At 43.2% G+C, this 20244-nt stretch overlaps 1 protein-coding gene and 1 non-coding gene across 4 annotated transcripts in view; one reads left to right on the top strand and one right to left on the bottom strand.

Moving 5' to 3' along the window:
* zc3h11a (zinc finger CCCH-type containing 11A) overlaps positions 1-16375 on the bottom strand; it is a 31361-nt gene extending 14986 nt beyond the window's left edge. The window contains exons 1-11 of one of the 3 annotated variants that reach the window (XM_059950161.1): positions 16271-16375; positions 11520-11737; positions 10618-10808; positions 10066-10185; positions 8784-8907; positions 5470-5685; positions 4221-4334; positions 3436-3516; positions 3192-3314; positions 2091-2180; positions 1132-1227 (exon numbers count right to left, since the gene is read on the bottom strand). In XM_059950161.1, coding sequence (XP_059806144.1) covers positions 1132-1227; positions 2091-2180; positions 3192-3314; positions 3436-3516; positions 4221-4334; positions 5470-5685; positions 8784-8907; positions 10066-10185; positions 10618-10671 — 1018 coding nt within the window. In that variant the 5' untranslated portion in view covers positions 10672-10808; positions 11520-11737; positions 16271-16375. The other 2 variants (XM_059950162.1, XM_059950163.1) reach the window with 2 other exon arrangements.
* A 260-nt stretch (positions 16376-16635) lies between these two features.
* Positions 16636-16708, top strand: trnak-uuu (transfer RNA lysine (anticodon UUU)). The gene has a single exon. It is a non-coding gene; the product is annotated as a tRNA-Lys (tRNA).
* The last annotated feature ends 3536 nt before the right edge of the window (positions 16709-20244 follow it).

The raw sequence follows: 20244 nt of genomic DNA, 5'->3' as shown, positions 1-20244 counted from the left end.
GGTGTCTCAGGGCGGGGTGTGTCTGTACCTGTACCACCCCCCCACACTGGCACTCCTCCTCTGCCACTTGTCAAACAACCTTGCATCTGCCCTGAGACTTCTGCACAGTACCCTACATTTATTCTAAACAACAAATAACGTGGGTAAACTTTAAAGTGTAAAATTCCAATTAGCATGTGTAATATTACTTTAATATTTCTGGGGCAGTGGTACCTACTTCTGGAGTTTATAGATCATCTTACTTTAATGTCTGCATTCAATAAAATTACTTTCACTATGCGTGAGTCTGGCCACTTTGTGGTCTCTTCCAGAGCCTCAAGATATCAGAGACTGATTTGAAGTTTATCACTTCATTCAGAATAAAAATCCCTACTAATACCTATAATTTTATGAAGAACTCATTACACAGCCAGAGGGGTACACACTTCAATTAATAAAAAGTGAGAAAAAATGTAAATATTCTAAAGTATCTATTATTCTTTAACAAAATCAACATTTTCCAATTTACTGCCAGTCTAAGACTACAAGACTTCATCCCAAGATATTGGGAGCAATTTCTCTGGCTTGCTGTTCTTAGCTTAGAAATTTATTCAATTAAACTTGCAATTGTACAAAATAAAAAGGGCCAGCTCATGGTTTTGCCTGACATGTTGACCATTTCCATGGTCACTAATTTTATTTTGGAGTTCCGTTTTGCCTGCTTTAGCTGGTTAATCGCTCATCCCTCATTTGCAATGATTTTCCAAAATTTCAGAACTACAATCAAAGCTCATTAACAGCAAAAATGATGACTAAAGTGTCCAGGATTTCAAAACAGACATGTTACTTTCTCTAGTAACACATACAAAATCTCAGATCGAGCAGTATCTATGGAAAGGAATAGAGAATGTTTCAGGCCAAGACCTTCCTTCAGGACCGGAAAGGACGGAGGCAGACGTTCTCTGCCAGCTCTTTACATATAGGCTCCTAAAACAAATGAACAAGTGCTGGTTGGCTTAGTCCTGATTGGGTCTTCAGATGCATCACCATGACTTCTGGGTAACAGATTATCATGTAATCAATTCACCATTGCTAATAAAACCAAAGACATGCAACAGTTGATTAAAGCCCAACAAAGTAGCAAAGTAGCACCTTTCTGTAGCAACTCTTCAGGGTCATCTTCTGCCGGTATCTTTCTTTTACCAAGTCTCTCAGAGAGGTTGCGTTTTAAAGGTGGTTCAAACTCAGCTTCAAAATAAAAACAACAAAAATAGTTATTTTCACAAGGTATACTGTACAGCCAATATACAAAATGATGCTGGCTAGAGAAAAACAGAAGCCTTCACTCTGAGTAGCAGCAAGGGAAATCATCTAGAGTGCTTTGACATGTTAATTGGATGTGGAGATGTTGAGGGAACCACAAAGAAGCCTCTTAGGTGTAGGAACTTATTCCTGGTTAAAAATTAACCTAAAGCAAGATCCAAACATTATTGGGCAGTCATCAAATAAATGTCTCTGACCACAGAACTACGAAACCAACAAAAGGCAACTAACCTCACTATCCAAGATTTTCTACAGTTTACTACAACCATTGGACGGTGGGTGGAGATACATCTCTACCAAAGGAGGTGTAAGGCGCTCCTTCTCTTTGGTAGCCTGCAGGTCATCCTTGGACAAAGTGAAGCACCTGCTTAGCTCCCCCCCCCGGTCAGGGTAACGTGAAGCCAAGGGAGCAGGTGGTGGATGGTCATATGGACAGCCGGTGTACATCACAAGTCCTAGTTATGTGACCAGTGACAGTGATGCCAGGTAGACAAGCTCTTGAGTCCTGATAAGAGTACTTCACTAGATGGGGTCACCCATCTTGTAAAGACACCACGCAGAAGAAAGCAATGGTAAACTTCTTCCGTAGAAAACTTTGCCAAGAACAATCATGGCCATGGAAAGACCACGATTGCCCACATCATATGACATGGCACAAAAAACTCAAACAAACTACAACCATGCATTTAAACTAGTAGCTGTGAAGAGTTCTGGAAGACCCAAGATTGTGAAAGCACTATACAAAGGAAATCTTTTCTTTATTGAAATGATGGCAGAATTGAAGATACCTTTCAGTGGAACCTCTTGAGATGTGTCATTTGGGGTTATCTTCTTTTGACCAAGTCTTTCTGCAAGACTGCGTTTAATAGGTGGCTCACCTTTATATGTGATTATAGGCAAGAAAGAAAAAATTAAAAGTTAAGCTTTAAATCAAATAATCAGCAAATTATAGACACTTTTAAGTGGACCACATCGGCTATGTCATACTTTTTAGAGTCAGATTATGCTGGATGTCCTAATGATACAGCACTGAGGTCAGCTATCCAATTCCAAGTCTTCCCATTTGAGGAAATTACCTAATACTTTTGAAAATGATTGAACCTGTTCCCAAAGCACTTCTGAGCATTGCGTCGTAGAGTCTAGGATCAAATTCAGTCAAACTAGCACAATGATTAATCATACACTATTTCCTTATTCTAGTATACTAACACTATCTCACAAAAAGTTACAACAATCTAATGATATCAAACTTTTAAAATCAAAGAAAGAAAAGTAACCAAGAAGAAAAAGAATGCGATTCAGAGTACAAATTCTGTATATGAAGAGTTCTCAGTGTGCCTATTGGTTGTTATGATTACAATTCATGTAATAAATTCATCCAATAAAACACTGAAACTTCCTCCAATCCTGCTGTTGAGTGTTCTTGGTCATTAGCACATATAGCAAATAACTTTGGCCACCAGTCTTCAGATTCAAATATGAACTTTGGATTAAATCTAAAATGCTGCTCTGAACATTGGGTTCCTGAGAACCATGAACCAAATTAATTGGAAGACCAGACTATGCTGTTGTAAATTTTTTATTTGAGTGTCAGTGGTGGTGGTGCAAATTGGGAGGTGTGGAGCTTGTGCGCAGTTCAAAGGAAGCATTGTGGATGAACCTTTGATCTTTAGCACAAAAAAATATCGTGTAGTGTTGGGTTGAACAGACCTCTTGCTCCAAAAGGGTCTCTCTTTCTTGACTCAAAAAGGCTGCCTACTTATTGTGAGTGTGTGTGTCAATTAAAAAGTCAACTTTTCATCTCTTATTCGTGTCTCTCCGGTGACTTAGTTCACATGACAACACCTGCCATGAAGTCTTTTAAAAAAAGTCACCAACTAAATACGTACATTTCTTTGGTGATACGGTCACTGTCCGGAAGACTGTCCTCACATTTTCCTTTTCAATGACTAGGTTTTCACGATTCTGTTCCACCTTTTGGACTTGTGCCACTTGGTGTACTGTGGGCTCCTCTATGATTAAAATAAAAAGGGACAAGGTTGGAGAATTACAAACAGGAGATTTGCTTCTCCCACTCTCCCAGTATCCCTGGTGCCCCTGAAGTGCTGTACTTGCAGGTTCCAGAGTGCTTACCTGTTTTCTTCAATTTCTCCTTCATGGATTTCTTGCGTTTGATCTGTTCCAGTGTTTTTATTCCAAAATCCAAGCTGTCATCTGGTGAGAAGCAGGATCTTTGTTAGTGCCACAGTATTCTGTATCTCAGAAACAAAAGCAACTCATTCACAAGATACTGCTCAGAACACAGTGACAGTGACCCACAGGAAAGAGAAACACCAATATGGTCCTGAGCAACTTTGTTCTAACTTCCAACAAAAATGAAGTTTTCTTTGCAACAACCTATAACTCTAACACTGCACAAAATACTTAAATAACACAACAGAAATCAAATCCATTGTAGGATTAATTCCTAGGATTACAATGTAGGAAAGCCTTTCTTGAAAAGCAAAACAAAAGTACTGTCAGAAGAGTATGAAGCTTGTAGTATGTAATCAAAATTTACAACAAATTTTGGGCAAAAGTGTCTGTAAATTTGTGTGAAATCAAGGGAAGTTGGTTGGGAGGCAATACACAGAAAATACTGGAGGAAATCAGCAGGTCAGGTGGTATCTATGGGAAGGAGTCAACAGTCAACACATCCGCCCCAAGATCCTTCATGATTTCTATCAGCTGCAGATTTTCTCATGTTTGGTAAGTTAGTTGGGAAGATACTTTCATTTGCCTCTTTCTGTCAGCATACCTGGTAACTTAGGCCTGACATCTTTTATAAATGCAATGGCAGCCTAGTAGAGAGATTAACTGAAGTAGAACTTTAGGAGAATAACACGTGTTTAGTTATTTCTGGGCTTATCCCACATTACCTTTCTGAAAGGGTAAAGCCTGCCTTTTAGTCGAGATGATGCGGATGCCGTTCTGCTCCTCCACGGTTGGAGCCTGAGTAGTTTTATTTTCTTCTCCTTCCTCAGAAAACTGATCTGCAATTAAGAGTAAAAATGAGTGCTATGACATTGAAAATTCATCTATTGTGATGATTGTTTTAGGAAATAAATGGATTGTCTGCCTGTCAGATTTTTAAAAAAGTAGATAATCTAAGTCAATTTTTAAGTTATTCAATTGTGGCGACCCACTTCCTAGTGCACTCGAACCGGCTCACAAATAGCCAGCATGCCGGCATAAAAGTCAGTCCCAAAAGGGCGCCAGGTCTGCTTCACCAACAAAGGGAAAGGCCCGCGCGGGACTGTGAATACGTACCCCCTACAGCATCCGCGCCCAGGGAGGGCGGAATCAGGGAGACTTTAAAGCGAGACCGCGAAGTTCGAATAAAATCTTTTTTAACTGCAGTTTACCGACTCCATGTCGTTATTTCAGCGCTGCGTGTAGTACACCGCTACACAATGACTTAAAAAATTATACTATGACACCATTTTAAGTAGAGGAAACAAGCCTTGTCAAAAAGACCATGTGGGTCACAAATAAAGTGAAAGTTTTGCTACAGTATCAGCTTAACAGCCACGGAGCCTTGTCAGGCACCTTTAATCTCAAGCTCAGACAAAAGCACAGAGTTTTGAGAGATACCTGTATGTCTACTGTATCACACAAGGTCATTCTGCCTATTCTGGCCAAAATTGGGGCTTAATTTTTATTTACTTCTTGGTCAGTGGCCTTGAGGTTAGTGTCCTTCAAATAGCATTCACACACTTTTTAACAATGTGTTGAGAGATTTGGTCTCAGAGAGGTCATTTATTCTATTATGGAGAAAAATTAATTAGAATGTACCTTCTATTTGAATAACCAATGCGTGGGAGCAATCAGGTCCATCGGGATTTCCGCTAAGTATCCTATGTTGCTCCAATATTTAACCATCAAACAAATTTGAAACTTCAAAGTGAGGGCTGGTTAATTGGTTCCAGGAGCTCTTTTAAAATCAGCTAATTACTAATTGATCCCTCCAAAAATGCACAGCTGCTGTACAGTTAGTAGATTCAAGAAAGAAAACATGTACAGCAAAACTTACAAACAAGCAGGAACACTTTAAAAAAAGGCAAGAAAATAAAGGGGGAAGGAAAGAAAAAAGCACAGATTACTGAAGAAAACCCTTAACCGCCTCACCATCATCATCTTCATCGTCATCTGCTGCGTTGATCACCACAGGAGGGTGAGTGGGGCTGGGCACATTTTCTGATGCCTCCAGTTTCATTACACCCCGAACTTGTGGTGATGGATTAGACGGAATAGGAATCTTGGGCTGCTGTAATTGGCTGATAGGCAATTGAGGTGTCATAGGCTCTTCTGCCATCTCCGGTACTTCCTGTTTGCTTAGGACACCTGGAGAAAGAGCAATGTCCGTTAACATTGTAGCTCTGAACAAGTATTAAACTGCTACAAGAGATACAAAAAGAAACTGAATACTGTAGTGGGCTGCATCCAAAGCATAATCAGGCTTTGCAACAGTAGAGAATGCCCTTAAACCAAATTCTCAATGGATTATCCAGGATGGGCATTAAATGTTGGCCTTACCAGGAAAGTCCAGCAATGAATACCGTAAATTCCGGACTACAGAGCGCACCTGATTAAAAGCCGCACGCTCCAATTTTAGAAAGAAAATCAATTTTGTACTTGTACAGGCCGCACCGGATTTTAAGCCGCAGGTGTCCCACGTTGTAATATGAGATATTTACACAGAAAGATATTATACGTGAGGATTTTTTTAACTTTTAATTAAATCCGTATGGTAACATAAACAAATACATATTGCAAATGCTTTTTTTCGAACAGTGCCTGTAACACAGCTACTTTTAAATATACATACGTATCGGTAACACACAAATTACGTTGCGTATACTTTTTTACTGAACAGTGCACGAACAACATTCCAATATCTCCTAACGACTGGTAAAAAAAAATATATATACTGCAGCCTACTAGGAAAAGTTATTGATCGCCTTCTTCATCTTCCTCCGCAATCTTTGTTTGAGTGAATGTGCGGAAGTTAGCAAGTTTTTCCTCGTGGTCGGGAGGGAGCTGCTGACACAGAGTCGTGCGTACACTGATGGACAGGCCTTTTCGTCTCATAAATCTAAAACACCACGATGGCCCACCTCTAAAATCTTCGATGTTCATTTTGGTGGCGATTGCTTTAGCCTTCAGTCTGATCTGCACGGTGTAAACACCGCGGCCGCCTGCTCTCTGTGTGTTAACCCAGTCTTCAAGAAAGTTTTCAAGTTTGGGCCATCTGCTATGATTACCTCTGAAAGCTTTTGTCGTCTTTTTGCATTGACTCAGTTCTTCACACTGGCGTCTCCACCGTCTCACCATCGATTCATTTATGCCAAGATTATGTGCAGCAGCTCGATTTCCTTCTTCAACCGCCAGATTGATCGCCTTTAACTTAAAAGCTGCATCATATGCTTTTCTTCGAGTGTTTTCCATGTTGATGAGGGTGAGTACAAATGACTGACTTACAATAATTTAATTGGGAAAGTGCGCTTGATTTATCGTACAATTTCACTGGACCTCTGTGAACTACTCATCAATTTTATTGGTCTACTGTTACGAGGCAAAATGTTTTTGGCGGCATGGAAAAAAAAACATGCATTAGCCGCTCCATAGTATAGGCCGCAGTGTTCAAAGCGTGGGAAAAAAGTAGCGGCTTATAGTCCAGAATTTACTGTAATTGAAACACACACAATGCAGTGATAGTACAATTTATCGAAAAGCCACGTCAGAGTTCCTGCAACCCAAGTTCAATGCTGTGCTGTGTAGAATTTGTATTCTCCGTCGGCAGCCTTTGGCTACACTGGCTCCCTCTGTAAGATGCGTGGGTTGGTAGGTGAAATGACCACTAATTTATTCCTGGCAAGCAGCTAAGTAGCAGAACTTAGGAGTAGTTGAAGGAAATGTCAGGAGCATTACAAAGTGATTAATGTAGGATAATAAGCACTTGATGGCTGGCGTGAACTCACTAAGCTGAAGAGTATAATTCCATGCTGTATGACAACCTTACATCTGACAATTTAAGTATTAACCAGATTTCCAGATGGAACCAACGTGATTTGTTTTCCAAGTATTCCTGATTACAATGTAATTTCTTGAATGTGAAGTACAGTCAGCCCTCCTTATCCCCCAGGGATTGGTTCTGGAACCCCCCCCGGGATACCAAAAAACACAGATGCTCAAGTCCCTTATTTAACCTGTCTCAGTGCAGTGGACTTCAGGACCCGGCGCAGCTCTGAATCCACAGTGTTTAATTTAACAAAAATAATCACGATCATGATTGAAAATAAAGTGGAAGTAATAAAACGATCAGAAAGAGGTGAAACGCCATCGGTCATGGGAAAAGCGTTAGGCTACAGTCGGTCAACGATTGGAACAATTTTAATAGAGCATGTGAAAGGCCCTGCCCTAATAAAAGCTATAATTATAACTAAGCATCACAGTGGTTTAATTATTGAAATACATACGTTTCTTAGTGTTTTAGATGCATAGAAGGGTAAAATATATACTAAGACAAACGTTTGACTGTGGCTAATTAATACCGGATGTACCTGTTCCAACTTCAAATCCAATTTAAAGACGGACTCGGGAATGGAACTCCTTCATAACCTGGGGACTGCCTGTACTTTTAAATAATCTCTAGATTACTTATAATACCTAATACAATGTAAATGCTATGTAAATAGTTGTGATACTGTATTGTTTAGGGAATAATCACAAGAAAAAAAAAATCTGTACATCCTCAAATGAGTGCTGGAGAGAAAATTTCCCGGTTTTCCCGATCCACTGTTGGTTGAATCCACGCATGCAGAACCCGTGGATAAGGATGGCCAACTGCAGTAATATTTCAAATTTACTATGGGTGATTTGGTGCTATAAGTAGTTTTTAATGTCTCAAAATAAATATGTTTGTTTCAGGTGGTCTAGTTGATAAATTAAAATCCAAATATCCATGCAGGATTTTTGTTTCAAACACACAGTGTCAGTAAAGCTGGCGTTTCCCGTGCATCATCAACTGACCTCAAGGAGATGGCACTGAGCCGGCTTTAAAGTGATGCTGCCATTCTGTGAAAGTACTTGAGAGTGCTAGTGAGAAACAAGTCACTTTGACCAATTCTATTTGCCTTGTGAAATATCACTTCATATTTCAACTGGAGAGATGAGTGGCAAAAAATCATATTTACATGTGTAACCAACAGCTTAGTCAATTTGTATTCAGCTATGCTGCCGCCGCTTTCATCTGTTTTGTAGGGAAGTTCATGGTATAATTTGTTTCATTGTGACTAGGGTGTCAGATTCAGCATCTGAGCTCATCCATACAACTAAAAGTGAGGAAGATCTTACTGGTTTAACTGAAGATCCCAGAGGAAGAAGCACTTATAAATGAATAGTATGGGGAACAGAAAAATGCAATCAATGAGTACACAGACCTTTCGTGGCAGGAATGAAAACACCATCAACGAAGCGAGGCTTGCTGTGATGGAAAGCACAGTTCAGCTTTGTACATCCAGTAGGTTGCTTCTCCCAGTAGCAAGGTATCTCGCTCCTCCTCTTCTGCATGAGGGAGGAAAAAAAAGCCACTTTAAACAATTTAACTTCACATCCAGCAGCAAGGTAGCGCAGAGGTTGGCACAACACTTTACAGTACCAGAGACCCAGGTTCAATTCCCGCCACTGCCTGGAAGGAGCTTGCACATTCTCCCCATAACCACATGGGTTTCCTCTGGGTGTTCCAGTTTCCTCCCACAGTCCAAAGACCTACTGGTTGGTAGGTTAATTGGTCATTGTCATTTGGCCAGGGTTAAATTGAGGATTGCTGGGTGCAGTGGCTCAAAGGTCCGGAAAGGCCTACTCCACACTGTATCTTGATAAATATTACAGGCAGCATTAGGGATGTATCAAAGGTGGCAACCCCCACACATGGAGGGGCTGTACTCTACCTGGTGGAAGTGGATTACAGACCATAGAGCTGGCCAAGGCTACTACAGCTCCCCACAATGTCACACATCAGAGAACATGCCTGACAGGTGAAGATTGTGTCAGCTTTGCAACTCAAGATGCCAGTTCACATGACTAGGACATGGCAAAGGAGGGATCTGGTTGTGACTATCAACCATGCCAATGCAGTGGTCACTGTATTCAAATCTTATTGGTCCACAGTACTGTGACAAGTAAAAAATGACAATATTAGCAATTTCTTTCACATTTTGGGTTTCTACCCCACCCCCTCAACACAAAATTCTGGAATCAGAATTAGGTTTAATATCACTGTCATAGGTTATGAAATTTGTGTTTTTGCGGCAGCAGTACAGTGCAATAGAACACTAAAAATCACAAGAAATACATATTAAAAAATTATGTAAGAGTAAAAATTGTGAGGTAGTGTTCATGGACAGTTCAGAAATATGACTGCAGAGAGGGAGAAATTGTTCCTAAAATGTTGAGTGTGCGCAGGTAGTATTTGTGAATTCTGCAAAGACAAATCTTAACATTATCTGGACAGCCTTGATGCAGGGTGTGTGCACCTCCTTATCAAAACAGAATGGCAATAAAATTTGTAAAGCTATAGAGGAAGAGTGGGGCAGACAAGGAATTGTCCTAAATGAATTGCTCTATAATGAGCTGCCATAGACTCAGACTGACTAGGCTCGTTCGCTGCCAAACCCACTGTCGGATCCCATTCAAAGGAAAACTTTGACATCATCAACTTACATCAATCTCCATGTGACGAAACTTGCACACCTGACGGAAGCATCGCCTTTCCTGCCATAAAGTACAGATGGTCTCACTGCCAAGAGCTGCCTCACAGTGACGGAACAGACAGCTGTCACCCTTTAGGAGCAAAAGTACATTTAAGTAAAAGTTTCCAAACTAAGTGCTGAGATTAAATAAAGTGTCACTAATATATCCAAATTAATCAACCATAGGTTATGGTCTGTTCACAGTTTTCACAATGGTAGCCTAGCAGTGACAGATGTTACATCATACAGAAATTTGAAATGCAACCATATTTTCCCACAAAATTAAGAAAACAGAACACACTTTGCCACTGGTGCCCAGACCTTAGTGATCAATGCACCAGCAAGAACTGTGTGAGGTCAACGGAACAGAATTGCTTAAATTGATTCATGTCTACCACACCAATCCAACTCAAGTAAATGGTCAATAGATTATTGGTTGAAGAATTTACAAAGACTGACCATTTTCAGAACTAAAAATGTGTTTACTTGCTCTTTGCTTTTCTTTAAGATGGCGTATACAAACCTTGGCGCAAGTAGAATAAAAGTAAAAGTAGCAATCATCTCTTTGTTGCGTCATGGCTGCAGTTTAATCTTCCCAAAACAAAGACTCCTGCTACTGCTTCCTCCACAATCTCATCCGCTGCTATGCAGTGCAAGAGTCTGCCTAGGAGTGCTGGCGTAATGTTATCTTCTAGGATGACCTTCAACCTTTATCTAAAGCAAAAGCAGGAAAGTGAATAACGGATCTGTATACTGGACAGTACAACTACTGAGTGTTGATCCAACTGCACCAAGCTCAAAATCAAGGGCCACAGAGTAGTTGGGAAGACTGGCAAACCAGCAAAAACCTGTATTGGTTTCTTTCCATCCTTCTCTTTAAGATGTTTTCTGTAGCTGTATAGAAGTTTAATGCTTTACAGAATTGTTTGCGATCGAATCTTAAGCACTAGAGTAGTAAAAAAAAAGCCGAAGACCTCAGCTGCAGACACCAAACTTGGAATGTAATAATCTGGGCTCTACATAGTACATAATTCAAGGTAAATTTACAATAAAAAATTTAAACCTCAATGTGACTTGAACTACAATAAACTGTAAAATAATAAAGGCAGTCAATCAGATGAAAATTAACCTCATCCTACTATAGAAGGAAGCTGTAGTCATGGTATAACAGGTATTATTAACACAAGCATAATTTCAAATGTTAAGCTGAACAAAGATGGGAAGCATTTCAAAATACCCATTGAGAATTAGTTGTTTGTCACATCAGATGAACACAAGGTTATTAAAAATTAGGGCAAAGTTATCTGAATAACAATAGTGAGGTAAATGCTGGAGGGGCATTTGACATTCCATGTGCACCGAAGGATTGTTTAAACCAATACAGTACTAGCGAAGGAAGTTATCATAAAGGATTAGTAGATGTACCTTTCGAGTGGTCAGCTGTACAAGTGCTTATCATCGGTCTTCCAGTCAACGTGCTCCTGTAGGCCAACCAACACTGAATCCGTCAGTTATAAATGGCAATGGGTCATCTCCATCTTCACATACACTGGGTAGAAATATTTGCAATCGGCATACACAAACTGCCTTAGAAATACTCTACGTGTAGGTGCTAGAATGAGTCCATCTTCTGCTCTGTTGAACTGCAGGAAGCCAGGGATTAAAAATCAACTCCTCCGAAAAAGTTCAAAAGTGCAGCAGGTGCCCAGCTACACGGTTACAGCCGACTGGAAAATAACCCATTCTTTAACATATCTTCCAAGGGATTCTGCAGCCTTGGTCGGCTTAGGATTACCGATTTTTTTTTTGTGTGATGCAATTATGGCTAATATATTTACTACCAAAAACACACGGGTCCGACTCTGGTCCTCCAGATCATCTGCACCTATTGGAGAAAAACACAAAAGCAACCTCCCCAAATCCATAGGCAGCACCGCCTGCATGCTTTCAATATGGTAGCAAACCCCAACCCTCAATCTCAAAACTACTTGAAACTTCACTGGAGTATCCCCATTTGCTTTGGTCATTTCTAGAATCCCACTGAAGCTCAAAGCCAGCCACGCCTGGGCAACCTCTCAGAGTATCAGGGACTCAATACCAGTAGTGCTCCATCCCGTAAAAGCCAATGAGAAATCACAGTCAGAATTCTATCTCCAGAAACATCCACCCAGCAGGGTATTTACTTGAGTCAAATCTCCAAAATGACTACAAGTCTCACATCATCAAGGAAAATAATTTAAAAGAGTAACATGGCCAATTTATCCAGAGCAAGTACTATAGCTCCTATTTCTGTCAGAAGAGGGACTCAAGTTTGAGTTGGGCAGGGTATTTAGTGACAAGCCCCACATGAATTAATAAAAATCAATATTCTGATTCATACAAGAGTTCATGATAAATACCAATGGACATATATTAAGCAAAAGGAGATACCACAGCTTTCTATTTAGCAAGTTTCAGTGCTTCCAGCTCTATTACCCAGTTACCTACATTAAGTGGCTCCACCCTTCCCCCAACCACAGCAAACAATGACATATGTAAATTAGAAGTTGCAACATTGCATTCAGAAGGAGCACCTAGCCCACCGCTGTTGATTGGGATTAAAATCAAACTGGGGTGCTCTGAAATAGAAAAAGATTGTTGTGCCTGCAGAAACTGCTAACAACAATATTATTCAATGGTAGGAATACAATTAAATCATCCTAATCAACACAGGGTATTGAAGCAAGTGCAATTAAGTGCTGTGAACTTGTCACAGTAATGTACAGCCAGAAAGTTGATGTTGGATCTTTCAATCCTGGCTCAGATCAACTGAATGAAGAGTATTTATATGGTCACCCGTCTCTTGGGAGTGTCTGGAAAGTTCTTCACTCAATAAATTGAGCGGCACTGGGAGCCGACCACAACTGGCAGGTAGGGCGCCCATCTGAATGCAAGGTAGAGTGAGAAAAGATGCAGCGGCTGGATAATAAATGGGCCTTCCAAAAATAGGCCATGCATGGATTAGGGTTCCCACAAGAATATCTCCTCTCTGAACTTTGGCTGAGTACCAAAGCACAGGCTATTTACAACACTTGGCATTTTGGAAATAATTAACAGAGCCGTGCTAAAAGCTTCTCACTGTTGAGCTTAAGAGCAATGACTTCCCATTGTGGTTTACTTGTGCCTCAGGAGTCAGCTTAGCTTTGAGTAAATAGCTGTATTAATCTTCAGTTAAAAATGTTCATGCAGTCAGTTTTCGGAAACCCATATACAGGACATGAGGATTGGGATAATGGAGAATTCTAGGTTAACATGGCCCAGTTTTTGAAAACATCCATGCAAATCCCAAACACAACCTGAGGGACAGATCACTGTAAGTAAAACACAATGAGAAGATCCTGTCGAATTCAGGTATAAATTTGGTTACAACTTCCTGCTCTACTACCAGAGTTAACTACAGTAAGCCGTCTGATGCACACTTCCGAGAGGTTCTTTTTAAAAGGGGAAATGAAGGAATTCAGAGGGGCTCAGTAGCAGAATATTCTGGTTAAGAGCTCCTCTTTGACAGAACCTCCTTTAAACAGGTGCACAATAAAAAGCCTTAAAAATTCATAATTATGCAAAGCAAGTATTTGGAGGATACAGCTTTGCTAATAACTCCATTTAGCAAACTGATTTCAAATCAGCATTTTTATTTCCCCCCTAGTTCAGAGGTTCCCAACCTTTATTATGGCATGGAGCCTTACCATTAACCGAAGGGATGGGAACCCCTGAACTAGCTGGTCAATTTGAAACATCATTTGTTAGTCTTATCAGCTAGATTATTACACACCCATTTCAGATTTTACCAAAAAAATTGCTCAATTAATTTGTATGCCACGGGGGGGGGGGGGGGGGGGGGGGGGGCAGGAGAACTGCCTTCCACAGAGGTTATGTTGTTTTAATACGCACGTCAGAACAAGAATGGCGACCACCCCAAACTGGCCCCCTTGCTCTGATTACGTCTTTTCCCCTGACGAGGGAAGATCAAAAAATAATCTTCCATCGCAGCAGTTGAGCCAAATCTCAGGTCCAGTCACCAGCCTTCCAAACAATCAGGTTGCCACAGTAACTAACTCCAGCGCTTGACAGGGTTCCATTAAACAAAGGAGGGGCAGAACCTTCATCACCTCGGAGATCAAGAATTAAACTCCTGTAAACAGGATCTCAGCAGTTAAAAGGCCAATAGAAAGATTAATGAAATGTTGCTCGAGATACTGTTATCTCTAGTCCCCTCCCTATGGGAGTTGACATGAATGCGCAGGGGTGAAGGGGAAGAGTGGGTGGCTGCCGAATGGTCCTGGATGCGGGACCAAACCCCAATAAAAAAAGCCTCAGGGGAAAACATATTACCGAGGGTGGGGAGGGAGGGAGAATTTTACAAATATTTAAAAAAATACAGTACTGTGCAAAAGTCTTAGGCACTGCATGTTTAAAAAAAATTCTGTGAAGCAAAGATGCTTTCAAAGGTAATGAAGTGTCTAAATATCAAAAAAAAATTAAAGGGCAGTGAACATTGAAAAAAATCTAAATCAAATCAATTTTGGTGTAACCACCATTTGCTTTTAAAACTGCATCAATTCTCTTAGGTACACTGTCATGCAGTTTTATAAGAAAATCGGCTGGTAGATTGTTCCAAGCATCTTGGAGAACTTGCCACAGTTCTTCTGCAGATTTTGGCTGTCTCGCTTGCTTCTGTCTCTCCAGGTAATCCCAGACAGCCTCAATAATGTTGAGATCAGGGCTCTGTGGAGGCCGTACCATCTGTTGCAGGACCCCTTGTTCTTCTTTTCGCTGAAGGTAGTTATTTATGATGTTGGCCGTGTGTTTGGGGTCATTGTACTGCTGAAGAATGAAGTTGGGACCAATCAGACGCCAACCTGATGGTATTGCGTGATGGACGAGGATGTGCTTGTACTTCTCGGCGTTGAGGATTCCATTAATTCTGACTAGATCACCAACTCCATTTGCAGAAATGCAGCCCCAAACCTGCAGGGAACCCCCGCCTTGCTTCACTGCTGGCTGTGGACTCCCATCCATGTAACGATTTCCAGCTCCTCTACGGCCAAACTGCCTCCTGCTCGAGCCAAAAATGTCAAATCTTGACTCGTCAGTCCAGAGCACTTGCTGCCATTGCTCAGCACCCCAGTCCTTGTGTTTTTGTGCGTAGGCGAGCCTCTTGGCTTTATTTTCACCTTGGAGGAATGGCTTTTTGGCAGCAACTCTTCGAAGAAGACCACTTCTGACAAGACTTCTCCGGACCGTAGAGGGGTGTACTTGAGTTCCAGTGGTTTCTGTGAGCTCCGAGCTGATAGCAGTGCTGGACTTGGTCAGATTTAGAAGGGAAGTTAGTTTGATGTACACGGATTCTGTTGTACTCAGTTTCCGTGGCCGGCCGCTGCGTTTCTGGTCCTCAACCTTGCCCGTTTCTTTGTGCTTTTTCAGAAGAGCTTGGACAGCACATCTTGAAACTCCTGTCTGCTGTGAAATTTTTATTTGGGAGAGACCTTGCTGATGCAGGACAATCACCTTATGTCTTGTTTCTATGCTCACTCTTGCCATGGTGTTAAATTGTCACATCTGTCACACCCTCACCTTTTAGTTTGGTTTTCCTTTGCTCAGCTTAATTCCCTCTAAATCGTTTCGGTTTCAATTAAGTTGATTAAAATCATTATGCATTGATCATTAAAACCTGCTTGTTTAATCATGCATAGGACTATATATCTACAAAGTAATCAAGTTTTGATTTGTAAAGGGATCTATTACTTAATGTTACTTTAACGGAACACAAAAAGATCTTTAACATTAAATTTTTTTGAAAATTAATATTTTGAAATTTAAAATTTGTTCTTATTTATGGACACACTAACGAAGAAAGAAAATAACCTAAAAGCAAATTTATATAAAAAATACACAGACTTTTGTACAGTACTTTTAAATATTAAGGCCGCGTGGGTCATGACTACTGCGCAGATATGGAACTCCCAGGCGACCTGTTCGGCGCCCGCACCCTCTTTACGCGAGTGCCCAGGCTCTGCGGCCCAGCCGGAACACAGGCCAACGAAACCAAACAGCCTACCCAACCGCCCAACCCCGCGCAGCCTATAACCCCGCACCAGTCCCAACCAGCGATCTACTGACTGTAAGAAAACCAGTACCAAAGAACGGACAGAACCCGGCACTCCGCCGCTTATAAAACCCCGACTATTTTGCTTCCCTGCTGCCGTCGACCGTGCCGCCGCCTGCCAGCAACAAAAATGGCCCTTACCGGATGTGGTTGCCGACTTCCTGTCAGAAAGATGGCGGCCACCAATTGGTCACAGCATAGTGTTCGGCTTCTGTCCCTGCGACGGGCTATTGCAGATACTGTTTCTTATTGCAACTGGAACGAGCATATTGTGAATAAGTTCTCTGTATGAACAGTGTGGATGCACATTTTGGATTTTTTAAATATAAAACGGAACCACACTATTTAGCAGCAGCCACAGCCTTTAATAGATCATGTGCAAGGAGTTTTAGCAGGGCCCGGATAGCTCAGTCGGTAGAGCATCAGACTTTTAATCTGAGGGTCCAGGGTTCAAGTCCCTGTTCGGGCGTTCGTTTTTTGCCACTATCGCTGGTACAGAACTCAAAATATCTTTGCTCTTTCAATGTCACGTCGAAGTAGTGAATTGTATTACTTCTTTAAATTTGCAGAGCTGCACTTTCAATTTTCACTCCATTTTCCATATTTTAAGCCAATAATATCAAATCTGAAGGGACAGAGACTGAGTCTCAAATTGAGGTGCAATTTTTTACATAAAGGGTGGTATCAATGTACTTGAGCCAAGTACTATAACAACTTGTAAAGGACAGTCGGATAGGTGCTTGGATCTGACATCAAGTGGAAAGACTATTTTTCCCTAAAATGAGCTGAGTAGATACCAAGGGTATCCGGAGCCATTGTTTTCCCTCAAACAATATTTTTTTTAAAAAATGCTATTATTTTCATACTGCTGATTGGGAGAGTTACAAGCTCCTGGCTGTCAACATCTCTGAGGATCTATCCTGGGCCCAACATATTGATGCGACTCCCAGCTCTGCATCTCCATGCCATCTCTACAACAAATATTGATCAGATTGTAGTGGTGTGCTACACGCAGCGCTAAAATAACGACGCGGAGTCGGTAAACTGCAGTTAAAGAAGATTTTATTCGAACTTCGCTGTCTTGCTTTAAAGCCTCCCTGATCCCGCCCTCCCCGGGCGCGGATGCTGTAGGGGGCACGTATTCACAGTCCTGCGTGAGCTTTTCCCTTTGTTGGTGAAGCAGACCTGGCGTCCTTTTGGGACTGGCCTTTATGCCGGCACGCTGGCTATCTGTGAGCCGGTTCGAGTGCGCTAGGAAGTCACAACATAACCACCCCCCCAGAACTGGCAATACAGCCCCCCAATGTCCACAGTCTGGGCCGGACCCTGTTTGGGAGGTCGGCCCCTGCGCTGCGGTGCTGGGAACTTGACTGGTTGTGCCACATCCACATGGGCCGGTTTGAGTCGGTCCACCGTGAAAACCTCCTCTCTCCCCCCAACGTCCAGCATGAACGTGGACCCGTTGTTCCTGAGCACCGTTGCAGCAGTGGCCGATGCCCGCCCCTTCGTACAAACACAAACTTACAGTTCTGCAGGTCTTGGGGTACGCAGGTCGGGTTCTGCTCATGCTGCGAAGTGGGTATGGGGGCCAGGTTGCCGAGCCTCTCGCGTAGTCTGCCCAGGACTGCTGCGGGTTCTTCATCATGCCTCCTTGGGGCTGGTATGAACTCCCCTGGGATGACCAGGGGCGCGCCGTATACCAACTCGGCCGACGAGGTGTGCAGATCGTCTTTGGGCGCCGTGCGGATGCTGAGTAGGACCCAGGGAAGCTCGTCCACCCTGTTAGCTCCTCACAGGCGGGCCATGAGAGCCGACTTTAGGTGGCGGTGGAAACGCTCCACCAGACCGTTCGACTGTGGGTGGTAGGCAGTTGTGTGGTGCAGCTGAGTCCCCAAAAGGCTGGCCATAGCTGACCACAGGCTGGAGGTGAACTGGGTGCCTCTGTCGGAGGTAATGTGGGCCGGTACACCAAAGCGGGACATCCAGGTGGTGATCAGTGCCCAGGCACAAGATTTGGAGGTGGTGTCAGTGAGCGGGATTGCCTCTGGCCATCTGGTGAACCGGTCCACGATAGTGAGGAGATACCGCGCAGGGAGCCCACAGTATCCACATGAATGTGGTCGAAATGCCGATGGGTGGGGTGGAACTGCTGCGGCAGAGCTTTGGTGTGCCACTGCACCTTGGCTATTTGACAGTGCATGCACGTTCTGGCCCATTCACTGACCTGCTTGCGGAGACCGTGCCAAACAAACCTGCTGGAGACCATCCGGACGGTTGTCCTGATGGAGGGGTGCGCTAAGTTATGACTGGAGTCAAAAACGCGTCGCCGCCAGTTTGCCGGGACAACGGGACGGGGTTGGCCAGTGGTGACGTCACAGAGTAGGGTCCTCTCACCTGGGCCTACGCGGAGGTCCTGGAGCTGCAAACCGGTGACTGCGGTTCTGTAACTAGGGATCTCCTTGTCTGCCTGCTGCGCCTCTGCCAGCGCCTCAAAGTCTACCCCTTGGGAAAGGGCATGAACGGTAGGGCGAGAGAGCGCATCCACCACGACATTGTCCTTACCCGAGATGTGCCGGACATCCGTTGTGTATTGAGGGATGTAGGACAGATGGCGGGGCTGGCAGGACGACCAGGGGTCGGACACCTTCGTGAACGTAAAGGTAAGAGGTTTGTGGTCCGTGAACGTGGTGAAGGGCCTACCTTCTAAGAAGTACCTGAAATGCCGGATTGCCAGGTAGAGCGCCAACAGCTCCAGGTCGAAAGCACTGTATTTGAGCTCGGGTGGCCGCAGGTGTTTGCTGGAAAACGCCAGGGGTTGCCAGCGACTCGTGATGAGTTGCTCCAGTACCCCACCGACTGCCATCTTGGATGCGTCCCCTGTGAGGGTGGTAGGGACGTCCATTCTGGGCTGTACTAGCATCGCAGCGTTCGCCAAGGCTTCCTTCGTTTGAATGAAAGTGGCGGCGGACTCCTCGTCCCAGGCAACGTCCTTGCCCGGACCCGACATCAGGGCGAACAGGGGGCGCATGATTCGGGCAGCTGAAGGGAGGAAGCGGTGGTAGAAATTCACCATACCCACGAATTCCTATTTGTGAGCCGGTTCGAGTGCGCGAGGAAGTGGGTCGCCACAAGATGATTAATTTTTGTGAGGCATCTCTGTTCAGGAGTGACCCAGCTGCCTGTCATTTCAGATTCAGATTTATTTATCACATGTACATTGAAATTTTTTTTGTTTCTGTTTACAATCAACACACCTAGGGATGGGTGTATCGGGGAGTGGGCAGCCCACAAGAGTCGCCTCGTATCCCAGTGCCAACGTAGCTTGCTCACTCACAATGCTCGGCAGAACAACAAGCCCCTTTCATCCGCACACACGGACAGTCCTCCAACTCCAGGACATGAGGAGTATAAGCGTCGCAAGGGAACACTTAGGAGGCATGATCAGAAGGCTAAAAGAAGGCATGAAATTGTTCTCGCAGACAAGGTAAAGGAGAATCCCAAGGGGATTAGATATATTAGGAGCGCACGGATTGCAAGAGACAAAATTGGAAGATCAGAGTGGTCATCCACACATTGAGTTGGAACGAATTTTTTTGCATATGTATTTACTCCGGAGAGGGGCACAGACTCTGTCAAAGTGAGGCAAAGCAACAGTGAGGTCACGGATCGTATCCATATTACAGAGGAGGAGGTGTTTGCTCACTTGAGGCAAGTCAGGGTGGATAAATCCCCAGGGCCTGAGAAGGTGTTCCCTTGGACCCTGTAGAAGGCTAGTGCAGAAACTGCAGTGGCCCTAGCAGAGGCTATCATTAGCCATGGGCGAAGTGCTGGAGGATTACAGGATGGCTCGTGTTGCTCCATTGCTTAAGAAAAGCTCTAAAAATAAATTGGGATACTGTAGGCCAGTGAGCTTGACATCAACAGTGAGTTGGCATTCTATGAGTATTTGGACAGATAGAGATTGTTTAGAGGTAGTCAGCGTGGCTTTGTGTGTGGTAGGTCCTG

Source organism: Hypanus sabinus, chromosome 25 (genome assembly GCF_030144855.1).
Source record: "Hypanus sabinus isolate sHypSab1 chromosome 25, sHypSab1.hap1, whole genome shotgun sequence".
Classification (NCBI taxonomy): Eukaryota; Metazoa; Chordata; class Chondrichthyes; order Myliobatiformes; family Dasyatidae; genus Hypanus; species Hypanus sabinus.
Note: the sequence above shows the minus strand (reverse complement) of the source record. Positions and strands in the feature narration are given on the sequence as shown.